The 20,472-nt window shown below is 39.1% G+C and overlaps 1 protein-coding gene across 2 annotated transcripts in view; it reads left to right on the forward strand.

Moving 5' to 3' along the window:
* CTNNA3 (catenin (cadherin-associated protein), alpha 3) overlaps positions 1–18,432 on the forward strand; it is a 529,775-nt gene extending 511,343 nt beyond the window's left edge. The window contains exons 17-18 of one of the 2 annotated variants that reach the window (XM_010579986.1): positions 2,664–2,798; positions 17,446–18,432. In XM_010579986.1, coding sequence (XP_010578288.1) covers positions 2,664–2,798; positions 17,446–17,733 — 423 coding nt within the window. In that variant the 3' untranslated portion in view covers positions 17,734–18,432. The remainder of the gene's footprint in view (positions 1–2,663; positions 2,799–17,445) is intronic. The other variant, XM_010579985.1, reaches the window with a different exon arrangement.
* Positions 18,433–20,472: the final 2,040 nt, after the last annotated feature.

A 20,472-nucleotide genomic window follows, 5' to 3' on the forward strand; every position in this document is an offset into this window, starting at 1 on the left:
GGCATGAGGCTTTAATTTTTTTGTAGTACTTTATCCTGCTTAAAGTAGTGTAGAGTGTTATCTCTGCCCCTGTAAATGCCTCTTCTTTGCATTGTGTTGGTCCCTGCCTTGATCTTGGAAAATTTTATGGGTAAAGTACATAAAAATGAGCACACTTGGTTGGACCACAGGTTCATTGAGGCCAATACCCTGTTGCTGACAGTAGTGAATATATACAGAACTCGGTGAGATAATGGCATGTGTTTCATGATACTTGACAATATGGTCTCCCAACCTCCAGCAGCCATTCAAGAATTTACCTAACCAAACGTATTTTTGATACATTGATACATTAAATAGTCCTTGATGTTTTTCATTGATTTGTCCAGTAACTTTTTTAACCCATGTAAGCTTTTAGTATAATCATTCTGCAACTTAACAACATAGTGTTAAGAACCATCTCCTTTTGGTTTGAACTCATGCTAGTAACTTTTAATGACCTCTTGGGTTTTTATTGGAGGAAAGAATACCTGTCTTCATAAAAATCTTTGTTGTCCTTTTCCTGTTGTCTTATGTGCCTTGTAGGAGGCAAGGGAGGGGAGAGATGCACCATATCTATCGACACTGGGTAGTAAAGTTGTGGGTATACCAGAGAGTCGTACAGTTGCATAATCACATTTCAGAAGTCTTTTCCTAATAATGCCGAGCATTTGCTTTTTTTGAATGCTACTGAGCACTGAACCAGTGTTTTCATAGAACTGTTTTAACTTCAAGGTTTTGTTCTTGAGTGGCAATTTCCCAGTCTTTGATGCATATCACCTTTAGCATTCCTAAAATTTTACACATTTCTTCTCAAATGGTATATGAGGAAGATAGTAAATGTGACTGGCCTGCCAATATGTAAAAGAGTACTATATAATAAGGTTAAATTATTCTTGTCTCTGAAGTTCTGTAATTGACATTGTCACTATTTGAAGTGGATGAGACACTACATCGACACCCTATCTGCCCATCTCTTGAATTTTTCCAGTGGTGGAAAAATGTAAATCACAGTGTATTTAAGAAAAGCAAAAATGGAGGAGCAAGCGTCTTGTTCCAGGAAATACACCCTGTCTTGGTATAATTAATTCTGATGTTTAAAGGAATTAGTTGTATTTGACTGGAAGGACAATTTTTTTATTAATTAAAATTAAATAAACAATGAGTATTCCAGTTTTCTAAACAGCCAGTGAGATACCAGGATGTAAATACTGATTTGTGCAGTTCTTAAAGCAGTGTTGAGTAAGCAAGAAACAAAGACGTATTTTAGTATAGTTTTCCATAATACACTAACACTTTGAAAACATCACACATAAGAAAAAGAGGATGTCAAGAAACTCCTCTATTTCTCTCCTAAACTATGTCAAAGTATAGAAAACATTTTAGTAACGGATCTAGCAGAACACAAGGTAAAGACTGACATTTAATTCATATAAATTAATTTAAAATTGTTCACGTTAATCTTCCTTACTCATTGTTTCCTAAGTCTAAAACATGGACTTGTTTGCTTAACCAAACATACTGCATAGTCATGAAGAGTAGAATTGTCACACCCCCATTTTAAACAAGTATCAAGTTTCTTCAGCAAAGCTAGTAGTTTAGGCAAAGCATTTCATGAGTTAAGTAGAATCTGTGCTTTTTCTGACTTCTGGCAGGTTTTGGATTTAAATCTGTTGACCACAATTCCGTAAGACCAAAAGTTTAAATAACTATACAAAATCAGAGATGACTGCTGCGACTGCAGTTGGTGGGAATGTTATTGTTTCTTTACAGTGACCATATTATAATGTAAGTACAGCACACAGGCTAAAAACACATCTGAAAAACTGTAGCGATCTATTTCTTACTTATGCTGACTTTTTACAGCTGTGGTAGCACAATAGGGACTCACCGTTCACCTCAAGATTCCTTTATACTGCCAAAGCAATGAAAAGCAGCTTTAGAACAAATGCATACCAGGCCTTAGGTGTCTAGCCTGGTACTCACAGAGCGGCATTTCCCCTCCAAGTACTCCAAGTATTTTGGGAGTTCACAGAAGTGAGGGTAGAAGGATGCTATTTTTTATAAAAAAAATCTGCGTTGTTAAAAGTATTGAAATTGGTGAGTTTTCTGTAAGACATTCTTATTTTCCTGTTCCCACTGATACAGAAGATCTGCTGATCAAGTTGAATAAACTCTGAATGGAACACAAAAAAACATAGATCATATTATACGATAAAGAATAATTTCATATAAACATTAAGATTGCTCTGCATTTATGCTTGTATTTGCCCACATAAGTATCACTGTTAATGTAGGTATCTGCTTAAAAAGAAATCATAACCTCTTAGGAATAGAAGGGAAAGTAATTATTCCATACATTAAAGAATTTGTTTAGAAATACTGCTAAGGCAAGCACAGCAGTGTTAAATAAAAAGTGAATATGAGGAAGTTTAGGTTTATTCTGAGCTCCTCCAATTATTTTGTTAAAAAGCTTCACAAGAGGAATGAACTGTGCAACCTGATATAGCTGTAGTAAAAAGCAAGGCTACACTTGCATACAATTTGAATACTCCTCAGTGAAGTATTAACCTGATGTCTGAGACAATATTTTGAATCTGCAATTGCTGAAATGCATTATTAACTGTTCTTTTCTTAATCTTCAGTGTCCAGACCAATCATGCAAACAGGATTTGTTGGCTTACCTAGAACAGATCAAGCTGTACTCCCATCAGCTCAAAATCTGCAGTCAAGTTAAAGCAGAAATTCAGAATCTAGGTGGAGAGCTCATCATGTCTGCTGTAAGTAGAAAAATGGTATAAATTACTCCGTTAATCAAATTAAGTCTTAAATCTGAGTTGTGCTTTCCTGTGCTTGAGAGGTGTTCCCGTGTAGTCCTGAATCTCTTGTTTTATTCCCCACTGTTTTTTACACTCACTTAACACAGAGAATCTGAGACAGTGAAGTGTAAGACTGGTGGCTTAAAAGAAATAGCAATCCCTTGCGTTTGTTTTTTATTTATTTTAAATTCTCAAAATATATTATTCCTTCCTGTTATTCTGGGGTGATTTGGTTTTAAGAACTGTAACGTATTTTAAGATAGTAGGTCATTTATTTAACATATTTGGAGTATGCGTGTGTGTACACAAAAAGAAATCCCCAGAGATGTACTTCAGTTCAGAAGGAAATGATGAAGGATTATTCTACATCTCTACAGAAATAAAGACAATTAAGAGCAAGGTGACTTGATTCTTGAGTAGATTTCTTCATTTTGCATTAATTTAAGAGTCATTAGCTCAATTACAGCTAAGTATCATTAGCCATGGAAAAGATACCGTTGTTTATGATTTTGTGGAACTTTTATGCACTTCTCAGCACTAATCTGATCATGGGCATTCATATAATGCCTTCACCTTCACAATTTTTTTGATTGTTAGTGTTGTTACCTGTAGCATATGGGATTATGATTTCAAGACATAAAATCTGCTAAATGGTACAAAAAACAGGTAACAAAAGCTTCCCACCCCACATTCTTACCATTTACATACTTTCCTCTTTATGATAACTTCACATTCACATAGTCAGGAATATATGTATCACTAAAACTATTAGTACATTTTATATGGTTTATAAACTAATGCAAAATGAAGCCTCTATTGCTGATGTAAGATTTGAAACACTTAATTTGTAGGATATTTTTGTTGGCTATTTAAATGATAATTCAGAGACCGTATTTAAATCTCTGGAACCTACAGGCAAGTGATTTTGAATTGAATGTATACTTTCTGAGGCAAATACTTCTTTTCACTTGGGTTGTAAATGAATCAACTTTACCTTCATTATCTGTTTGTTCTTTCTTTTTACAAGCAGTTCCATGAGCAGTGTGGTTAATAAAGCCAAAAGTCATTGTTTCATGCCTTTTGTGATTGTCCTTTGCTATCCTTGCTCTCTCCTTGCCCCATGTTGTCTTTAACCTACCCCCCAATGGTCGCACACAGCAGAAATCCACATATCCCTCTGTGCTTAGAGGCCTTGTTTCAGTACTTCATTCTCCCACTCACCTGCACATAAACTGTTTACATCATTCTTAGAGTATTAGTGCTTTTTACCGCAACTTCTGTGCTTCTGATGTGCTCCCCCGATCCTGATAGATAGATAGATAGAGCGAACACTGAATCTGCCATAAACCTGCCCCAAAGTCCACTACAGCTGTGCCGCAAGCAGCTGGCCACCCACTTCAGAGCCAGCAAAAATTGGGCTGTCTCTGTCTTTTCCTCTTGGGGACCTCTCACTTGGGACTCTTTTTTCCTCTATACAGTCTCTGATTTTGTGATCTGGTAGAGATTCATTATTTGTCTTTGGCATTCTTGTGGCTCTGTGAAATTTTGAAATCCGAGGTTAGTTAACTAGCAAGTTAAAAAGTTACTGGAGGATTGACAAATGAACAAATGCACAACACAAATAGATAAACCTGATTTGCTTACAAAACTATTTAAAAGATATAGCTTCTTGCACATCACAATGTGTATCTGATTTGAAGTGTCCACTACTTTGGCAAACTTGGATTCACATGGATCCTCGACCTGCAAAAATCTGCATACCACCTGATGAATACAATCTGTAATTTTCCTGGTCCTGTTTCCATTAGTGACCGCAACTGATTGGTGGACTTGCTGCAAGAAATTTTGGAAGCCTAGTTTGGTTCTTGCTCTTTTGTTTCTCCTGCTGTAATGATATTCACGTTGTTTTCTTTACCATTTTATTGTGCCACTCCTCTGTCAACAGTGGGAAGTACATAATCCTGGTGCAAAAATTTTAATTCTAAAAATGAAAACCCAAACTCAACTTCATTCATAATCCCAGACAGATGACTATAGATCTTAATCCTATTTCAAGGAAGGAGGATGAGGACATATATTGTGTGCATCCAGAAACTCCAGTTCAGGAAAGCAGTTACTTGTTCAAATAAATGCTTAACTCAGCCCCAGTTCAATAAACACACTTAAACAGGTGCTTAGCTTGGAGTCAGTGGAAATTAAGAACATGCTTAGAGTTCTGGACAGTTTTGGAAGTGTTTGTGACGGAGTTGAGGTCAGACACTGTAAATTCTGGTTGTTACTCTGTTAAAGCAATCTTGGAAAATGCTCCATCAGTGACTGTATTTTTTCTTAAATACGGGTGATACAGTTAGGCCTATAAAAGAGAGGAAAACTGCCAGCCAATGCTCCAAGAGATCTGCGCTCTCAACCAAAGCCTTTAAAGTCAGTGTAGACATACCCGTTTGGTATTGGTGGTTATAAAAGTTTTTTATAAAATTAAAAAAAAAAGTCTCACTGGTCTAAATCTCTGTTATTAGGAAGGGGAGGGCATTCATGATTGACTCTGCTCAACTGTCCCTTTTCAATTAAAATTGTGGTTATGTGAAAATGCAACTACAACATTCTGTGATGGCTTTCCTTATAAGGCTTGTCCTAATCTATATGTAAATGAACTATTTGTGTTTGACTTGCTTCAATTTTAGGAGAATATGGGAATTAAAAATACTTTGTATGGATAAAGTGATAAGCAGAGAGGGAGAGAAATTCAGTACTGATACAACATGGCTGATGATTGAATTGCTTTTTTTAAAAGCTGGAGCAAATTCTGGCTTTGAAAGTCCATGTGGGGGCTTAAGAATTTGGTCATGTAGGTTAGTGGCCTTGGCAAAAGTGACAAAACAAAAAGTTCTCCATAGGAGAGCACAGAGGTTATCTCCCCTGCCACACACACTCACATGCAGACATACACAAGATCTGGGAGCATAGTAAGGAGAAAACTCTATAGAAAATATGTGGACAGAACATCTGTGCCCTGATTATCTGCCAAGTGTCTGCTCAGGCAGCTGAATTTCACTCTTTTAGCCAAAAGGGTTTTTTTATGGTTTATGCAACACTGCTAAATCTTCAGATTTTGTTCACATGAAATCAATAGCAAAGTTCTTTTTTCAAGGAGTCAGAACTGTAGCTGGAACAGGACTATATTCTCCCCAGTCCTGATCTTCTCTCATTTATCTATTTATGCTAATAAAGAATGAGAACCAGAAAAAGAGACATCAGGCATGATTAAGAAAAAAAGAGCACATGCCTATGCAGATAGTAAAGTTTTCATTAGGTATTAAGTAAGAAACCCCATGACTCTCAGAGTATCTGAAACTGTATCCATCCTCTGGATAGTGAAGATCTGCAACAGGAAAAAGTGTATTAGAAAGGGCATAATTAGAAAGGAAATAATTGTACTTGCAGGTTGCTCCATTTTTTGCTTTCACTGTTTCGCTGTGATTTCTCTCTTCTGTACCCATGTATATACATGTCTGCTCAAGATTGAACTACCTGATTCATGGTTATCCCTCAGCTGTCTGCTCCTCGCAGTTCCCTGTCTCCCTCACGAGCTGTTATAGGTGTATGCAAACAGAAGAGCTGAGGAGGAAAGCCTCTCTCCTGTGAGAAATTACAGATTTCCACATTCAGATGGCTAGTATCAACTTCCACACTGGCAAGTCAACTTTGCTGTAGAAAGTGAGAATGATGGAGCAAAAGCTGGTGACAGACCATAAATCCACACACAAAAGCACTGTTGTACAGATATAAGATGGCACTTACATCCACCCCACACTTCCCTTTCTCTAACAATAAGAACTGTGCACAAGGATCTCAGATTTAAATTGGCCTTAAGAAATTTTAAAATTTTTTCTCCTCATAAGAAGAGTAGCAGTTCATGAAAAAAATCCTCTATTGAAGCCTAAAGACCAAGTCAGAGGAAAGAACAGAGGGATAAAGAGCAGAGGATATAGTCTTACTCTATCATGTATTTGTAGATCTGTAAAAGAAAGAACAGCCTTCTTGAAATAGAGCTAAGTCACAACATCTGTCTTAGCAGTATCCTCTTCTGGATGAAGCTATGGAGGAGAAAGTAAAGTAGACATAAAATGGCATTACAGATTAACCTTGTATACTACTATGTAACAGTGGTCAGCAATGCCATGGTATAAGAGCACCTGTATCTCTGTCGACAGGAAAACGGATTCTCATCTACAGAAGCACTGTACCTAAGGAGGTGCTGGTGACTGCCAGCATAGTGCAGTTCAGGACTGACTTACTCCCATGACAACAAAGAGCATTATGCATATGAAAAAGTCTGTTGTAATCCACAAACACAGCTCACAGTCATCCATTCTGTATATGACATTATCTTCTTCAGTTGTTTTTCATCTGTGGTCCCTGTGCCCTTGTCCTTGTCTTCCCTCTAACACTCCTCTGACAGCCTCCCCTGGAATGTTTCTTCCTCAATACCCCTGCCATATCATTAGTGTGGGTTAAACAGGCCATTTTGCCTGGGGCAGTTGGCATGCTTCCGGGAGTATCCAGCTGATGGTCCTCCTACCTGCTCTCCTCAATTAGTGGCTTTTTGACTTCAGGCCATATAATCTTGTAGTCTCTTATTGCAGTTAGGTGGACACCTGCCTTTCTCACTGCCCTTCCTGAGCTCCAGTACCTTCACTCCAGCCAGTGGCGCAGCAATGCTCAGAGCCCCAGTTATAGCGGTTGTAAAGGGCCATGAACAGAAACAGAGAGGGAGAGGTGTGACTCATTGGCTTCTAATTCTTCATTCACTGTGGGTTTGTTTTTTTTAATTCATGAAAAATTTCCTTGATGAGTATTTAGTCTTTCATGCTCCCATAAAATACTTAAAATTTTTAAATAACGCAGCTAGCATTGCCAGTTTGTAAGCTGCACAAGTAAAAATGGTGAGGATTCAGTAAATCTTCACTAGGTGTGATTAAACAGGAAATGGACAATAAATTTGTGCCTCTTCAGGCACAATATAGTGGGGTAACATTTGCAGTATGCAGATTGACTGTAATTGCATTCATTTATGTAGATAATCCGATAATTCATTTACAAGTACTGCACAATGATAGGCTTGCACATTGCCAGCTTGCTTTTTTCCCCAACAGTGGCTTTAAATAAAGAGAATTTGTATCGCAGGGCAGAAAATTAACATATCCTATATGCAAGCATCGTGCGCTCTGACTTCTGCCAGGCAGTTCTGTTTTGTGCTATTAGTAGTCATTATCTTCTTGTATTTCATTTCATATTGGCAAGGGAGACAAAGCTTTTTGGCCTTAAAAAAAAGAAACAGAAATCTGGAAGAGAGAGTTCTCAGAATTTGATAAAAAGCATAGAAAAGATCTCCCAGGTTAGCCAGCCTTACCTGTGCATTGGAGGCCGTTTCACTCTATTTTTCCTGCAAATGTCTCATTTGATTTGCTTTGATTCTTCCTGTTGGTATCTCAAGAACTAGACTTAAACAGTGAGGTAAGTAAGTTCACTTTTGTGCCAAATGTTGGTGCTTTACTACTTCTAACTTCATGCTTCAAGGCAAGATTTAAACATCTGTTGCACTTACCGAGTTACCGACGACTTCCCACGCCAGTTAAATCTAAAGTTGCCTGCACAATATTGCTAAGACTGTGTTTCAGCTGTGAAGGCTATACTGCAGGTAAAAACACATGGAATCAAAGCTATAAGCTAGCATGTTGAAGAATACAAGGTAGGGTGTCTGTAGCTGCCACCAGGCTTTTGGCTGACACAGTCCCAATCCTCAGATGACCATACCCCAGGAAAATCATGTCTCAGCCAGCATGCAAGTACTGTGGCAGCCGGCAAGCTGCTCAACACCTTTGTTGCAGTTGGGAGGTTTTCGGTTCCTGCTAGAGAGGAGCCACACAGCAAGAGCTGGCATTTTGCTGAACTCTTTTAAGAGCTGCTGCTGTGGCAGGGGAGGAGATAGGGAGCAGTGCATTTCAGTTCCTTTTAGGATTTCTGTTTGGGTTTGCTTTTTCCACCTAAAAGAGAAGGGAAGGTGGGCAGAATGGCTTCCTAGCTGCAGCTCCTGTAGGACTGGACTGAAGAATGGGAACAAAGGGCTAAGCAGCAAGTTGGCAATCATATTGAAATATTGGCCACTGTCACAGCCCACTTGATTTATTATAGGTAGACAGTTTGTGCCACTGACTTCAGTACCGCTGTCCTGCTTTTACTGCTGTGCGACCTTCAGTGAAAAAATTTCTCTTTTGCCTTGCTTTCAGTCCATAGCTGCTGTTCTGACAAAGCTGATGCCTGCGTGTGCCACAGGCACAGCTACAGCTCCTTGTTCAGACAGTTTGTTTCACTTGCTGGTATTTCTTCATGTTGGAAGGCTACTTGTAGGGCCTTATACTATGCATAAAATGACTTCTTATATTGGTATTTGATTCTGAAAATACTAAACCGCTAATTTTCTACAAGTTGACATTAACCCCTAAGAGCTGGTATATTATTTTAAAATTTTCTTTTACTGACAGTTGACAGAGATGTTTCACTGTTGTTTGTTTTTTTTTAATGCAATAATGCTACATCTTTCAGTGCTCCTCTAGTGTATGCCAGTAGGTGTGTGTATATAGAACTCCTGCCCTTTGGAAGCAAAACGAGGCATGTTTTTTCCTGTTAATTTCTTACAGACAGCTCTGTTGGTATTGCTTTCTAAACTGCATCTACCAGGAAAAACTAATTTAAAGCAGTAAGAAGTATTACTGGTAATGTACACTACAAGACACTCACCTTTTCCTAATAATAATTACTTTGCTAATTAGTAAAATCAGGATGTATTTTATAGTTCTTAGCCTCAGCGCATGTAAAAGATTATTGCAACAAGCGCTCTGTTTCTTCACAAACTAAAGCAGCTGATGGAACAGCAAGGAAAGGATTTGTATTAAACCATCATTCTCTTTTTCTCAAGGACCTGTTTTTTATAAAATAGTTTCTTTTTCTTAAAACCTTCCTGCAAGTGAAAGCAGCAGTACTTGGGAGGGACTGAACTAACCGCCTGTCTAAGCATATGTTCCATTATGGTGTTTCAGGGAAACGGTTTTACAGTACTTATGTAAGTTGTTTATCATTTCACTTGGACGCAGGGCCTGGTCTAATTATAGGACTTAATTTCAGGTCTTTGAATCCTATACAGCCTGAGGCAGATCCTGGTAATGGTTAGTTATTTAGTTCATTAGATTCCATTTCCCCACCTGAAAAATAGGTAAAATGCAGAACAAACCCCAAATACCCTTGAGGTGTATAATGTAATTACTAGATAGACAGTCAGAGATAGATAACCAACAGAATAGCCACATTTTTAGGAAAACTCAGCTCATTGAAAAGAAACACCCCCAGATTACTTGCCCAAATGGTAAAGCAGATTTCCTGAGGCCAGTTCTACAAATTGGGATGAAATCTCTCCGATATCCCACAGGGAGGAGAGCATGGCAAAGCAGAGGTGAGCAAAACGCTGAGGGAACAGTTTTCAGTAATGGGAAAAAAGAATTGCAATGGCACATCTCCCTTTGGCTTATTTTATATATAACCTGTACTGGGATTGAATCCATGACAGGTTTTATGGATCATCTGGCAATTATATGAAGAAACATGGTAGTTAATGAAGTGCTTCCAACTCTTGAACATTTTCCTGTGCTTTCTTGAACACCCATCTTCTGGTCTCACTGTTACACTAAGATCTCCATTTTCATTAAATGAAATTGTTGGTGGAGAAGAAACTGCAGAAATGTAAACAACATCCTTGGCTCAGAAAACAAGGCAAGTAACTAGTGATAAAATCCTGGCCCAGGCCAAGGAAAAACTCCAGTGTCTTCAACAGTCAGGATTTCACTCTTATAACAATTTACCTGTTTGGATTGTTCTGCTACTTCTAATCTTAAGGGATTAAATCACTTTATTTTATATAGCAACCTTAGTGAAAGAACCCTAAAATAATTCACAACAGCAAATTGTTACACATAGTAAAAAAGTGGGGAAAAAAATGAAAAGCACAATGTGATTAAGTATTCCTTACCTTAAATGCAGCACTACTTAGAAACTCACTACTCTTCATAGAAACGCAGAATTCATCTTATTTTCAGAAGTAGTTGTCAAAGAAATAAAAATTCAGTCTTAGTCTTTCGGTATACCGTAACAAAGGAAATTTGCTTCTAGGAATGTATTTAAACCTAGCGGTTCAATTGAGATAAATTTTTAATACCTGACCTTGTTTCCAAAAGAATTTTAAGTTCAGACTTCAAACACTGATTAAAGAACCGTGTGTTTGATATTCAGTTCTTTAGTTTTCATCTGTACGAAAAATGAAAGTCTGGTTGAACTGTAAATAGGACTTGGGAGATTGTAAACAGCCAATTGATAAATCTGCGCTCAAATAGTAAAACCGCAGTTCCCTGCAAAAAAATCTATGCTCACAGCAGACCAGTCAAGAGTATCACAACTGGGGTTCTAGCATACTGGCACGTTATGTATCAAGAAGTGTTTTGTGAGTATTGTTTTGTGTAGTCTCTTGTACAGCTTTATTCCAGAGGGCTGTTGTCTGCTACTTCTTTATGTCAGACAGACAGTGTCTGCAGATCTATGCAAAGAATGTGAGCAGGAGAGTGACTTCACGTGCTTTGAGAATAAGGAAATTCTGTATTTGATTAACTGCTACGGAAACAACTCATACTGACACATGACAAGGCAAGCATTCGTAGTACACTGAACAGAAAATACTTTGACAGAGAAAGAGTTTCTTCAAATTCTAACTTAGAATTATCTTAATCATTTTAAATAGTAAGCAAAAATAACAGACCGTATCAGTTATTACATTGTTAAACTCCTTATAATAATGGATTGCTACTACTGCCAAGACATTTGGTTATTTTACAAAAATGTGAAAAATACAATGTATGTAAACAAATTGAAAATGAAGTTTCAAAATTCATTTTTTTCTGAACTCCCTTCAGCTTTGTTATTCAACGGAGAGATTGCTTACTTGCACACAGGACTCATTACAGAACAGGAATGGAAGTGCTGGAGACAAGAGAGTCGATTTGAGCATAAGTGCTGCCAGTCTGGTTTTTGGTGGAGGAGGGATTTGGGTGATTGTTTTTTAATTACTGTCTTCAGGTCTCTATCTTCTGTGTTTCACCACAATGTGAAGTTAGAGTGGTTACAGAATCATTCTGTATTCCTTTTGCAACGGAAACAAAGTACTAATGCTCATAGGACAGATGACCTATTTAAACGAGGAAAGGTATGGCAAGGGATGCTTTTCCTAAATCCTTTAATGAATTACTGTCTTGACTGATGCAGTCAGACCTGTGAAATGTGGAGCCTGGAACGTTATGTCTCCATGGAAAGTGCCAAAAGAGGAAAAGTGGGAGTCAAGCAAAAATAAACAGCTTTTAGTTTGGGGTTGGTTGGTTTGTTTTGCCAGTGAATCTTTATGTACCACTTGCTACACACTGAAGAGTTTGCAGCTACATCTCTCTAAATGAAATGAACTTAAATGCTCAATGAATATTTTACCAATCTTTCATTTATGCCAAGTTTCATTTCATCAGTTTTCCTAGATATAAGACCTTGAAGAGCCTGCTGAATATCTGAGATAAAAGCATCCAAGTGAAGCAGTCCTTAAGTACATTAGATTTATAGAAGAACAATAGATTTACACCAAACTCTGTAATGTTACTGGCATCGAAGTATAAAAAGAGCTGCTCTCTGGAGACAAAAGATTAAATGTGTGGCCTGATTCTTACCATCTGTAAGATGTCCAAAAACATCTTCTAAAAGCTTCTCCAAAATTTTGAATGCAGTTAAGAAACACGCCCCCTCACCCTCAATAACCACATTTTCTGTATAGAAGTAAGACTAGCGTGAGATGCACCCAGAAAACTGCGGGGGAACGTGAACACTAAGGCACTGCAAATAACACGAGTAGCCTAAAGGGCAGCATTACGTCTCCCTGTATTTCATTGCCTATGCAGAGATGCCAAGAGCAAAGTAAAACTAATGGTGATTGCTGCCTGTCCTGACATACACCACCCACCCCCACCACCGCCCCCGCCACTATGGTACCTGTAGCAAAACCCCTAATTTAAAGAGCCTTAGTAGTAGACAGATCATCTGCTATTCAGCAGGGAGGCACACAGCCAGCTCTTTTTTATTTATTTATATTTTTTTTAGGTATCTTCTGCAAGCCTGTCGTTTGTATCTCGGGGCATCTTTTGTAGAGCTTAAATAATACGGCAGACGTTCGGTTCCTCTGGCATGGGAAGGGGGCAGTGGTATTCAGCCACTTCAGTTTGGTACAGGTGTACAATAGGGTTTATAATTCCGTCTTCAGATTTTTAGCATTTAAAATGCCAGAGTTGATAGGTGTCCCCTCCCCAGAGCTCATGTCAAACTATGAGGCTAACAAGCCACATACTGGTTTGTAATTGCAAACCATCTCATCAAAATTAGAGACCCATGAAGTTTATTTTATTATTTGTTTATAGTAGATATATAGATTATAGTTTAAGAAATAAAAATGCAGTTTTCTTGATCACGGTGGTGTGGTGAAGGAGCTGTGGACTGGTCCACAGCCACAGCCTTTTTGTGAAAGGAGCTACAACTAACCGTTACGTTTCCCAGGAGCGGAAAGGCAAGTTATAATGGTCTCCTAAAAGGATTCCACTTCATTATCCGTATTTCACAGTATAAACTAGAGTCACAATAAAAACTAGATGAAGTTTTGGACAACCTTTATCCTGCCTGGATGCTGCTACCGATTTCTTCTAGAAGCTTATTCCCTTCCATGTGAACAGATTTTTATTTTTTTTTCCTCCCCACTCCTGGAGCAGCAGTCACTAGACCTGCCACTGACAGCCCAGCCCAGCTTGCTGCCCAGCCTGCCATCCTCCTAGTGTGGCTCTAACTCCAGGCAACTTTAAAAAAGTGGAAAGGAAGGATTACAGCCAACTTCAGGGAAAAAAAACCCTGCCCCTTAGCCCATACACCTGCCACAGAACCAAAACTATCTTCTCTTTTACCCCCTCTGGCACACAGCAGCTTCATAGTGGTGTTAATACACAACCAGTGCTAGAAAAGTGAGTGTGTATGATGCCACCAGTATTGACCATTGAGGAGGGTGTGTGTACGTGTGAACATTATTCAAAGCTCTTAAGAAGCTGTGAGGATCATGGTGATGTCAGCTGTTCCAGAAAACAACAGATAATTAAAATTTTGTGTGTCTACGTGTGTCTGTGTATAATTAACCCTCTGGTTAGCATGAAAGAAGACAGGTCATGGGAAACTTTGGTCTTTCTCTCCTCAGTCCTTCTAACCAAGTAATATATATTGGGACGCTGAGTATTCAGCAGTTTGAAATCTGGACAGGATGTCAGTTCATTTGCCAGCGAGTTAATGCTACAACACTAGTCGGCCTCCCTAGGAAAAGGGATATGCTGGGACTGACGAGGTATTGGGGTGTAATGACAAGGCCTCTGAGCAGAACACCTTACTGATAGCCTGGAGGTTTATAAAATGTTTGGTTTAAAAGCAGCATTGGAAATACGCTTTAGGCTTGGAGGTCACCACATGCTTTGAATTTCATGTCAAATTGTATCACAAAAACTATGTTGTACCGCTTAACCTAGCAGAGTGCCTCGGCAGCCTGCTGCCCTAAAGTTCAGTTTATAAATCACAGGCCCAAATTCCTTGCTGCAGCAAGGAATGAACTTTAGAGGCCTTTACTTCTAGAGGGAAATTTTACACTTTTTCTTGGAATGTAGAGATAATTTTAGTTTGCTATCACAAGTATGTGTGCGTTCAACCAGGCCTCTAAGTATTTTAACCTGGGGGAGGGGGTTAAAATTAGTAAGGGGTTTTTGGCACTTCTGGAGAGAAGCAGTAGACGTGATGTTAACTGGAAGGTTTTTCTGCCAGTTCAGAGGCATTTCCATATTGCAACTAAATCCAGCCCACTGGCTGCATTTTTATTATTGCCTTACTTGCATTTGTGTGTGTGTGTATCAAATGTGCACAATCAACTTGAAGACAGACAGTAACACTCCTCACCTGATCTTCATTTGACCTGGCAAAGGGGAGAAGACCTTGAACCTTTCCTAATGACTCAGTTTGCAAATCTGCATGTTGCGAAAGACTGCGCAGTGAGGCTGCATGACAAAGTGCGAGATCATTCTCCTACTAAAACCGATGGCCCTTTTAGAGAACTGACTTCATTGCTTTTACAGAAGACAAGTGTTTCAACAAAGAGGATGTTTAAAGTTGAAATGTAGTCTCTCCAGTTACATGGAGTAATTCTACTATTTTTACATTCAAACCATAGTGGGCTTTCCTAGTGTTGACATATATGCAAGTGACAAATATTGCTGAACAATGTGCTTGGAGCATGGGAGTGTGTGCACGCGCACGCACACACATACTTTCTAGAAAGTAGACTGTCTTGTCCTAAAAGCGATATTATTCTCATCCTGGCACACTGATGTAAATTCGGCTTTTAACACTCCTCTTCCCTGTTGCGGGAGGACGTCATAAGGCAGCAGGCGGCCCAGGTAGAATTTATTTATCTAAATAATACTTACAACAAAAAGTACTTTAAATAAATAGTAAGTATTAAATACCAAATAATATTTAAATAATAAATATGTAAAATAGGGCTTTCTTGAAGGTATTCAGACTGGAGATTCCTTTCCAAATTGAAATTGTCAGCCTTGTAATTAATTAGGAGTGTGGTGTCATATCTCAAGAGAAGAAGCTACTCATTTAGGTCACTGAGGTGATTTATGCCCAATATTTGTCCCTAGCCGTTCTTTGGTGCACTATGACCACAGCAAAGGTCCCTGAAGTTACCCTGAATAATAATAATACCTGAAGGCAGCCTTTATTTCAAGCAAATAAATCCAAAAGAAATCTAATGGTACAAAAAGCAGTATGCTCAAAATGAAATATGCCATCACTCAGCTGTTAACCAACCCTGTCAAAAAGAAGTTTCCCATATGACCAAAAAAAATAATCATAAACATTTCACCTAAAGTGGTATAATTTTTTTCCTGTTTGACTGCACTGGATGTGTGGTGATACCTTCTGAAGTGCCTGGGGTGGCATACAATGCCTAACACTACCCACAGCTGTAGCAAACGTACACAGAGCAATTCTCTGCTCTTGGATTTTAAGACCACAAGTCGTGGAAGGACACCTTCCCCTCCTCACCCCCCCCCCAGCCACTAGGTCCTTCCCTTTTGTGTGTTTGTTGTCCCTATTACTTCTGAAAGGATGAGCCCGAGCCTTATCAGTCTGTGTTTTGAGAGAACACGAGAAATGAAGAAAAAAAAATCACGCTTTTTCTCATTTCCAAGGGCTGAAGTAATACTGATGGCCAATTACAGGCATCACTTCTTTTGCCAGTGTTGGCCTCCTGTCAAATACTTGCGCTTGTTCTTGCCTTTGTCAAGCCACAGCCTCTAAGATCATAGCTCTCCCCATCAGAGTAGTAACTCTGTTCTGCAAACAGTCTGCTTGAAATCTCTTTCTGGAGCACATCATTGGACCACATTGGTGCCTACAGTTTGAGATTAAGATTCACTGGGGAGGGTTAACACAGAATAAAATTCCTCTACTCAACACAGATCATAGGATCATTTTTGCCATTTGCACAGTGCAACTAGCCTCTAGCTAGGCTGCCGAAGTCCTTGGGGCTGAGGAGGTGACTAAGCCAGTGAAGCGTCCCCAGCGCTCTCTGCTTTCAGCCCACAGACACTGTGCAGCCCACAGGCCTCCAAGGTATGAAGGGAGCAGTGCAATCAGTGAGTTTGCTGTCATTTTTGTTCCAGTTAGTTAGCAGATTTTCAGTTAGTTCCTAGTTCCTAGTTCCATGTGTATTGATGGAAAAATGCCTTTGCTTCAATGCTTGTATGCCTACGTAGTATGCTGAAGATGGGAGTAGGCGATAGGGATTAGTTTGTTACACAGTCTGCCTTTGGTTGGCACTCCTTAAGCAGTTTGAGAGGCCACACGGTCACTGCAATTTCTGTGTGCTATCCCACTCTTAATTACCCTTAAAAACCTTAGCCACTGAGACTAGGTTCAGCAGCTCTGACAAAGCCAGCTACTTCACGGTATCCAGCGTTGCTCAGAAGCAGGTGTGGGAGCCTGGAATGCGACAGGAGCAGCTGGAGACTTTGCCTAGTGCTGATGATACAAAGGAAGTAACAGGTCACATTTCCATAGCTCTTCTTCAAGTTGGTTTCATTACCCATCAGTAGTAATTGCAATGAGACGCGCAGACAAGTATCACGAATTCACATTTAAAAAAAAAACCCAACAAACATTATCTACCTAAGCATTTATATTCCACCAGCACAAATTTCTGTGTATCACTTTAAGTCTGAGCAGTGGAACATGAATACAATGATCAAACACACCAAGGAGAAAACAAAGAAATAAGGGTTTGGTATGGTAGTCTGTCTGTCTTTTTAACCGTTTTTATTCCTGAGCATATTGTGATTAAAAGCAGACCAGCTTCCTAGGCTAATGTTTCTGTTTCTTACTACAGTTGGATAGCGTCACTTCACTAATTCAGGCTGCCAAAAATTTAATGAATGCTGTGGTGCAGACAGTGAAGATGTCCTATATTGCATCCACAAAGATTATCAAGATTCAGAGTCCTACTGGCCCACGACATCCTGTTGTGATGTGGAGAATGAAGGCTCCAGAGAAGAAGCCCCTAATTAAAAGAGAGAAGCCAGAAGAAATCTATGCAGCTGTCAGAAAAGGTTCTGCAAAGAAGAGAATCCATCCTGTTCAAGTCATGAGTGAATTTAGAGGCAGAGAAATAGTCTAATATTCTGCCACTTTTTGTGTTCCTATCTTGAATTTCTGATTATTTTCATCTTTTTTTTCCCCTACTTATTTAATATGTTAATGTTTTGCTTTTCTCTAAATCTGTAAGATAACACTTGCTTGAATTATTTGAAAATGCTGTTGGATTAATTAGAAGCACACAGTTGAAAAAAATACCTGTTCTCTTGCACTGACAAACTATCATGTCTTTATACTGGCATGTTTTCAGCAGAGCACTTTGAGTGTAGTTGGAAAGGAGGATGCAATGATGTGCCAACCTGCCCAAAGTCCCGCTGCATTCACTAGGCTTAGGCATTCCTTCACCAGCGATGAATGTGGCCAATAGTAAACTGCATGTATCTTACGACATACAGCTCTTCAAACATTATGCTGTTGGGCCAGATCCTTTATCAGCATCATTACACCGTGATCAAATCAGCTGGACTGCTTGATGGTAGCTGAGAGCCTGGGCCCTTAACTTGTATCTCGATTGAAAGATCTAAAGATCTCCGCTCGTCCAAGGCCCAGCCTTGGAAATGTAAGTTTGAAAATGTTTGATGAAACACAGAAAGTGTTCTAACAACATAGATGTAATAATGCAATAAAAAAAGCATTGACTGCAACACAGCAGTAATAATAGCTTTTCAAAAGGCCTTTTGAAACATTAACATTAATCTATGTTCTGCTTCCTACTCTATTCTGTGAGCTGTAATAAATCTGCTGACTCTTACATTTGGAAGTTCAGATAAATCAGATATTAACAATAAAAAACTTTTCTAATCACTGCACAAAAGAACAAATATGAAATAAATCATTATTCTGAGATCAGTGGGTGAACCACACATATCTTGAATCTTAGGAATGATGAGATTTTTGCAAGGTAACTGTAGAGATTTAAATTACTTCTTTTATGACAGTAAAGTCCTAAATGCAGGACTGTGCTGGTAAGTGATTTGCTAAATGGCTGCACTGTATCTCAAAGTATGTAATGAAGATAAGTGCTGTTAGTGCGTGATCACCACTAGGCTTCTGTAAGATACTTGGAAAAAGAAACTTTTTCTAAACCTGTTTGAATCCAAAATCCACTTGGACTGATTTTTTCTTTTTGGAAGAATCTAACCTGTCTTCCCTGCCATGTCACTAAGTTTTCCCAGATGACACTTGTTACTCAAGATGTCTTTGCTTGGCAATTAAGAAGATCCTTTGGCATGTTTTTTGTACTTGCTAAGGTGAAAGGGCTCCCTCAAATGCCAGAACTTTGTGATGTGTCATTGACTGCCATTATGAGGCAGCTCCAGACTATGGGCTGCTGCTCCATGTCATTTATTGCCATGTTTTGCACAGCAGTGCACCTGCCTAGCACAATGTGGGCAGCAAAAAGAACCATAAACTGTGTTTTTCCTCTTGGGGGCACTCTCTTTCAAAGTTCAGGACTGGAGCGGTATAATTTCTAGGCTGTTGCTTAAGAAACCCCATGAAACCTATAGTGATCATGAACTGAAAATTTTACAGATCACTATTCCCCCTTTGCTAACTTTACTATCTGTTAAATGAAACAAAAAGGGAAGTTTGGAAGAAAAATTACTTCTTCCCAACTCAGATTCCCTCCAGCATGTTTGCACCAAGATCTTAGTAACACGTACAAGTCTTCGCTCGTCCTCTTAGGGCTACAGAGTGGGAATCAGCTAACAGTTGAGTAGAGCTGGCAGAGCTAATAGAGAGCAAGTCATATAACCTACTTCCAGTAGGTCTGCTGGCAGACTGAGCAGAGCTGAGATAAAGATTCTGTATGGTGTGGAGATCAGGAGAGTGTACATTATTGTCACACCGTAAAGCCAAAATCTCCACATAGTATTTCAGGTTCTGGCCCACCCCTCAGACTACCTCCTCCCCCAGCAAGGTTCAGGTCCAGGAGCCAGCAGGTAAGTTGACATATCCTTGTTTTCGGGAGGTGTTACTCTCTTAATAAATTTTCATGTCTCTGGGTTACACCTTTGATATAGGTCACCTTGACATCAAATGTTTGTAACTAATGTCTTGTTATCACATTATTAATAAAAAGCATGTACACCACTGAGAAGACATCTTTATAGTGTTGTGGGATTCATTTTTTTTTTTTTAATGTGTCTCCTTATTGGTCTCCAACACTAGTGAACACCCAGTTCAGAAGCCTGCCAGGTTTGCTTATAGGAATGCCAGCCTTCCAGCACACTAAGTGTACTTTATTAGTCTGGTTTAAGTGAGAGTTCTTCTTGCATTAGTATCACCAAAGCACAGTTTATTGCTTGATTTAATGCTCCTTCCTGCACTGCTAGTCACTACTCTCTTATCCTGGCCATAGTTGATAGCCAGTTTGATCTCAGCTTCCAGTGCTGTTCCTATTACATAGGAATTTATTAGGCAAAAACCAACCCTCTAAATGAACAAGAAAATCAAAACCTACTGCTGGTTATTGAGAAGAGCCGAAAGAATTGTTAATTGTATCTAGACTTCTTTTTCCTGATTAGAGTTCAAACCCAAGCAAAAAACATAACAAGGTGAACTTTATTCCTGCCTAAGGAGGCAGGGGGATAAGAAACAAGCCCTGAAGATGTGAAGAGCCCAGTGTATTAGCTCATTACGCCCCTCAGCAGGTCTGCAAAGCAGGGAACCACCACTTCTATGCCACTATTAGTAATGCTGAAGGAGGATGTGCTGCTCAGTAAGTTTTATTGAAAAACAGTACTCGGTTGATCCTGAA

This window comes from Haliaeetus leucocephalus, unplaced genomic scaffold, assembly GCF_000737465.1.
Source record: "Haliaeetus leucocephalus isolate CR32 unplaced genomic scaffold, Haliaeetus_leucocephalus-4.0 Scaffold687, whole genome shotgun sequence".
NCBI classification, from domain to species: Eukaryota; Metazoa; Chordata; class Aves; order Accipitriformes; family Accipitridae; genus Haliaeetus; species Haliaeetus leucocephalus.